The following is a 6,564-nucleotide window of genomic DNA, read 5'->3' as shown; positions in this document are numbered from 1 at the left end:
ACTTGCAGGGACATTTCTTACTGTATTTACGAGACTAAATATATGCAAGGTAAAGATCTGACATTACTGTAATGCCTTAAGGTTTGACAGTATGTTCACATTCACTACCCTTATTAATCTTGTAGTTCTGAGAAATAGGGAGGAAAGAAGTTCCATTTACTTTTGAGGAAACAGGCCCCAATCTTTAGGCTCCAAGTCTCATGATCCAATGGTAGATTCCAATCTAGGGTATACTTAACAAATAACGAGCAAGCCAAGTCAGTCAAAATATAATGTGTCCTAGCATTTTCTTGTCTTCTCTCAAAAAAGCATCTGTTTTGTGGGTGTCTGGAAGGGCTCAGGCTTGTCCCACATCTCCATTTTTTTTTTAAATTTGTTTACTTGGATCCAGAGTGAAAGGAGAACAAAGTCATTTTATGCTTATGGATGTTTTGATTCATGCAAAGTGGTGGTGGTGTTTGGGCTCTGTAAGATCCTCAAGACTGTCATTATCATGCAATCTGACAAACATCCCATCCCCAATACTGTGGTTTCTTCGATTAAGTCAGTTGTATACATCATTTCACCTTCATCTATGAAGACTTCATCTATGAAGTCTTTCACAGACTTCAGAAAGAACATGCATTATTTAGTGCTAAACTAGATGAAGAAGCAAGTAATATCTCTTACTCTAAAGCAATTAATCTATATGACAACCATTCTTCAAAGAGCCACCTAACAGCAGCAATAATACCAGTACTGGATTCTTGGCTTTCTGTGTTTTTCAGTTTAAAATAATTCCATTCAGACTGACATATATACACTACTATACATAAAAGAGATAACTAATAAGGATTGATGCTGAAGCTGAATCTCTAATACCTTGGCCACCTGATGCAAAGAGCCAACTTGTTAGAAAAGAGCCTGATACTCGGAACGATTGAAGGAAGGAAGAGAAGGGGATGACAGAGGACGAGATGGTTGGATGGCATCACGGACTTGATGGACATAAATTTGAGCATGTTCCAGGAGTTGGTGATGGACAGGGAAGCCTGGCAGTGCTGCAGTCCATGGGGTCGCAAAGAGTCAGACACAACTGAGCGACTGAATAACAACAAGAAGGACCTACTATATAGCACAAGGAATGCTACTCAATAGTCTCTTAAGGCCTATACGGGAAAAAAGTTTCAAACAGTGGATATATGTGTGTGTATATATATATATATAAAAAATTGATTTACTTTGTTGTACACCTGAAACTAACATAACATTATAAATCAACTATAATCCAATAAAAATTTGAAAAAAATCTTACTTTAATATACAGGCTAAATATGTGAATTGAATTTAGGCTAATTATTAGTTGGTAAGACTGCCCTTATACTTGCAAACACAATCCACATGGGAAACACACTCATTTGATAAGCCCCAGGGATTTAAACAATACTAAAACAAGTTTCTAAAATATTACTTTATATAATTCTTCACCTCTCCTTAAACCCTGTGTCTGATTCCACTCTGCCCCCTCAGTGTTTCAATTACTAAAACTGCAGTTGCTAAAATATCTTCCTTAGGACTGGTCCTCTACTTCCTTCCAAACCTGGGTTACGCACTGCGGACGACCACATAGGCTGGCGCAGGTAGTCTGCCTTCGGTCGCCATTCATAGAAGGATGGGTTGCTAGAGGGAAGGGTTGCTTGAAGGCACCAGATCAGAGAAGAAATTTCTACAGGGAACCCAGGCAGGGGGGCAACTGATTATTTCCAGAGTTGGACACAGAGGGCGCCCTTCCACAGAGGCGCGCACAGCCAGGACGTGGCAGAGTGTGGAGCCTGGGTGTTTCAGGGTTCACTCACGTTGGAAAACCTTGAGGGCGCTGACGATAAGTGAGTGTCAAGAGACCTGGACGCGTGGATCGACAGTAGGAGACTACAGAGCGGAGCCACCAGGAAGCAGCTGCTGCAGGGTTTAAGTTTTCCGAAAGTCTCAGTAGAGCTTTCCCTCCTGTCCCGACCCGCTTCTCAGCGTACCCCGTCTTGGGGACTCCGCGCCACCCCACCATCTTTCTTATTCCGCTCCCTACCCATCCCCGCCCCGCCTCTGGGCGATCTCACCGCCTCTCCCACGAGCCGCCTTTGCCCGCCTGCTGGGCAGCGCCAGGCCCCCGGCAGCAGCCGGAGAGCCCAGGGGCGGAGGCGCGGCAGGGGCGGGCTCTGTCGCCCCCCACCCCCGCCCCTGCCAGCCCCGCTGCGGGGCCAGTGGCTGGAGCCCCGCGCACAGCCAGCCGCGGGGGGCGGGGGATGGGGGAGGCCGGAGAAGGGGACGCCGGCGCTGAATAGAGCCAACCGCACACTTCAAAAGGGTGCCGGGCTGCGCTTCCTTTCCGCGCCCCGGGAACTTCAAAGCGGCCCGCGCTGCCCCGGCCGCTCCTCTCCCGGGCCTCGCAGCCCGGGCGCGGCGCCCTGTGGCCATGACCCGAGCGCTCCGCGCCGCGCTCCGCCAGGCTCTTCTGCTGCTCGCCGCCGCCGCCGCACTCTCGGCAGGTACCACAGGCTTTCTTTTCTCCGAGCCCGCGAGGGTGGAAGTCGGGGGCTGTTTGCGGGTGGGCGAGGGATGGGGGAAGAATGTGCTCCGAGCGAAATGACCTTCCTCGGGGAGGGGTGGGTAGCGCCAGTTGGATTGAGAGGGGCGTGGGACAGGGCGCAGCGTGGGCACCTGACGTCTGCTAGCAGGGAAGACAGGTGTGTCGTGGATGAAGCCACTAGGAGGAGGGAAAAAGCTACAGGGACGTGGGGGTATGGTGTTAGGGGGGAGCTGAGGGGAGCTGAGTGACAGATTAGGGGGCAGTTTGCAGCGGAGGGAGTAGGAGAGTGTTTGTGGGTGTGCTCAGAGCTGGCAGTTGGGTGACACCCTGAGTTCACTCTGCTGGGGCTTTAGGGACGCTCCGTGCTGAGCTCCGGAGAGCTGAGCAAGGATGAGGAGACGGTGGTGGGAGGGTAGGGAGTGGTGGTGGCAATTCAGTCTGAGTTTTAAGAGATGAGGGTTACCTCAAAAGCCGCTGGTGCCAAGCTCCGTAGGTGGGAGTGGGAGCTTACATCTGCGTGGTTTGCAAGGCACAGTGCTTTCGAGGTATGATCTTTACTAAGAGTTGCAGGGGAAAAATGTTCTGGCAAGAATCCCAGCGTTTATAACAGGTCTGTGCTTTGATAGGCTAAATAGAACCCTCGGCCCAAGCTAGAAATTAAACATTTCTTTATAATGTTTACTAGAACTGGGGCAAATGCATCTTTTAGTAAAATTATAGTGTGCTATGAGGAAAAACCCTTTAACTCTAAAACTCGTTTCATTATAACGTTATTCTGGGTTATGGAGAGGGACCAGGAGCAGATTCCTTGCTAACTCATTCTTTAAACATTCCAAAAAGACATTTAAGTTATTTGCACATAAAAACTACGGTGTTTTTCCGTTGGGCTGTACTTTGTCCAAAGATGATTTTGAGGCATTTTTATTTTCTTAGATGACAATCTGTTTGACATTAATAGCTATACTACAGGGCGGGCAGTTTTCCTCTTAGCGACATATTGGGGAGAATGTTTTGAATAGTATGATTGCTGTCACATGCAGAGTCAGTGTTTCAGATGGTCTGAGAGACTTACCAAAAGTTGTATTTAAATGAGAATTTAATTGTTGGAAGTGATCAGTTGATGCAATATGAGGATTAAAACATTTCAGTTATCTTTGAAAAGGCCAGCCTTTTAGGAGAGCGGTTACCCAGAGACTTAGCAGGAAGATGATGTGATAAAGGGAAACATTTGTGTTCAGAGTCAGTAAATTCATCAATGGGAAGAAAAATGGCTATGGAAAGTCTTTATAAGAAATGGGCAGAAACTCCACTAACTTGGAGTATTCGAAGTGCTCTTGATGATTTAATTGAATTTACACACTTACACACATGCATACACAGTCTGCTGGAGATCACAGTTCTGACTGGGCACCTCTGAAGTTGCCTCTGAAGGCTATCTGTACACCCTTTTTTGTTTCAGGGAACTAATAGTTTTGTTGCAGACATTTAAACAGTAGATGCAATTATTTTTTAATCTAGCTTGAAAGGTTTATTTTATTATGTGACAAAATCTTTAGAAAGTTTCAGTGTTTAGAAACACTAGGCATAGCAACATAGGAAAATATGCCCTGCTATGTTCTCAAAAAGGCATGGAACCTTTTGAAGTTAAAATGTGCAAAAAACAAAGAAAATTAGATCGTCCCTTCAAATTTGCTTATTTCCTGAAAATTTGAAAAAAAGAAGTGAAAGTTGCTTGCTTAGTCGTGTCCAACTCATTGTAACCCCATGGACTAAACAGTCCATGGAATTCTCTGGGCAAGAAAACTGAAGTGGGTAGCTGTTCCCTTATTCCAGGGGATCTTCCCAATCCAGGGATTGAACCCAGGTCTCCCACATTGCAGGCAGACTCTTTACCAGCTGAGCCACCAAGAAAGCTCAAGAATACTGGAGTGGGTAGCCTATCCCTTCTCCAGGGGATCTTCCCAACCCAGGAATTGAACTGGGGTCTCCTGAATTGCGGATTCTTTACCAACTGAGCTATTGGGCAAAGGCTATGGAAAATGCCTGATATGGAGATAATGTGGCAATATAGTAGAAAAGTACTTATCAAAATCGAACTTTTACAGTGAACTTTTCTATGTGGAATGAAATCATTTTCTAATCTCTTTAAGAAGCTTTACTTCTCTTTGTGTCCCACAGAAAAAATGTAGATTGTGCATTGCATTTTTGATTCTTGTATTTATAAAAATCTTTGATTATTTGATAGAGGGATTCAAGGTAATTTATTTCATCTTTTTTAAATTGTTTTTCTCATGTAGTTACCTTCATTCGTTTTGACCTAGTCACTTACAAACTGCATTGTTAATTACATTTACCATCTTTTGAAAACATACATGCAGTGATTGACATGTTATATGAAAAGTTGCTATTGACACAGTGACATAGCAAAATTGCATGACAGAAAACACCACTTTCCAATTTGACTCTGCTGAGCACCAGGCCTAGGACCTGAAATATCTGAAAATATTGATGAACCAATAAACCCTTTTTGCTTTGGCTGTTCTCCTCCAGCATCTCTAGCACCTTAGGCATGTTAAGCCTTGACAGCAGAGTAGAAATCATTGCTCCTTGTTGAGAATCTCAGAGGGTAACTGCTGATCTGGTAGAAACTTAGAGAAAATGTTTATTGGTCTGGACTGGCTAAAAAAATTAGGTTGCTCTGAGTTGCTCTAATTATCTAGTTTCTGTGTTCCTTGGTGTTTGATAAGGAAGACCTGACATGACCTCACAACATTTATCATGTGTACTAAACAAAAAATTGTCAGAAAATGTCCTGGAGTTCTCAAATTTGAAGCTGGACTTGGGTGTTATACAGATTTACACATTGTATATCCTCTACTTATTTTATGAAAGTCCTTTGTCTTCTAGTTGGAAAGGATTATTGGGCCTCTAGAAGTCTAGGCGCTGTTACTCTAAAAGTGAAAAGATAACTTTCATTTAATAACTCGAGTGGGAGTGGGGCTTTCAGGTAATAAGTTTTGTCTTGTTTTCCCACTTAACAGCAGTTAGCAGTTCCTACTCTACATTTTAAGCTGCGCTGAAAGTGAAAGCTTTGGACTGACTGAGTTTATCATGCAAAAGATGTCACCTTTGCCTTTCTTTAAGGACAGTCATTTATTGGTTGACTGACACAAATGTAGCAAGAGGCTCTGTGCTTCTGAAAAAGAGACTTCTTTGGACTAGAAGCAACTCTGCGGGAGTACTTGGGGGTATATTTGTTCATCGTCTCTACTGCCTGCACCCATTGAGAATTCCTCCGTTTTACTACGAGGATGCAAAAACGAAGTATTTGAGGTGTGAGAGTATGAGAGGAGCAAAGGATAACACCCAGTTTTGACCTAAGTAATAGAAGAGATCGTTAAGAGGGTGAGGCTAACTGCAGGAGCAGTCTGAGGAGGACTGAGGCATGGAGGCAGAGAGTTGGAGCTTGGTGTTGGGTATGTTGAGCTTTAAATGTCTGTTAAGCACTGAGTGGAGGTGTCAAGTGAGCAGTTGGTTGTATTGAGTCTGGAGTTTTGTGGGTAAGACTAACCTGAAGCTTAAAAATCTAGAGCCAAAGGCATTTACAGATAATTTTAAAAGCCACATTAAATAGTCATATGCTTAGCAAATCATAGCATGTCCAGTTGAACTGAATTTCAGATAAACAACAAATAATTTTTTAGTATGTTGCAAATATAACATGGGACATACATATATTAAAAATTAATTGCTGTCTAATATCAATTTAGCTCGGCATTCTGTACTTTTATCTGACAATCTAACACTAAAAAAAAAGTATTGTAGTGAGATGAACTGCTTCAACTATATGAATTCCAAGCTTTTGCATTAGAAAATGAACCTGTTTTCCTGTCCTTGTCTCTTAAAACTTCTGTTCTTGTTCTGCTGCCATCTCCATATGTATCTCTGAATAGGTGACTTCCAAGCCTTTGAACTGGATGTCTCCATGGCTTAGTCAACAG

General features: G+C 43.7%; 1 protein-coding gene across 5 annotated transcripts in view; it reads left to right on the top strand.

Moving 5' to 3' along the window:
* The first annotated feature begins 2,214 nt into the window (after nt 1-2,214).
* The window catches only part of ACVR1C (activin A receptor type 1C), an 86,728-nt gene continuing 82,378 nt past the window's right edge, over nt 2,215-6,564 (top strand). For 2 of the 5 annotated variants that reach the window (XM_043488108.1, XM_043488107.1), the window contains exon 1: nt 2,309-2,522. In XM_043488108.1, coding sequence (XP_043344043.1) covers nt 2,450-2,522 — 73 coding nt within the window. In that variant the 5' untranslated portion in view covers nt 2,309-2,449. Of the gene's footprint in view, nt 2,523-3,085; nt 3,109-5,438; nt 6,040-6,564 lie in introns of those variants that run through there. The other 3 variants (XM_043488104.1, XM_043488106.1, XM_043488105.1) reach the window with 3 other exon arrangements.

This window comes from Cervus canadensis, chromosome 15 (assembly GCF_019320065.1).
Source record: "Cervus canadensis isolate Bull #8, Minnesota chromosome 15, ASM1932006v1, whole genome shotgun sequence".
Classification (NCBI taxonomy): domain Eukaryota; kingdom Metazoa; phylum Chordata; class Mammalia; order Artiodactyla; family Cervidae; genus Cervus; species Cervus canadensis.
Note: the sequence above shows the minus strand (reverse complement) of the source record. Positions and strands in the feature narration are given on the sequence as shown.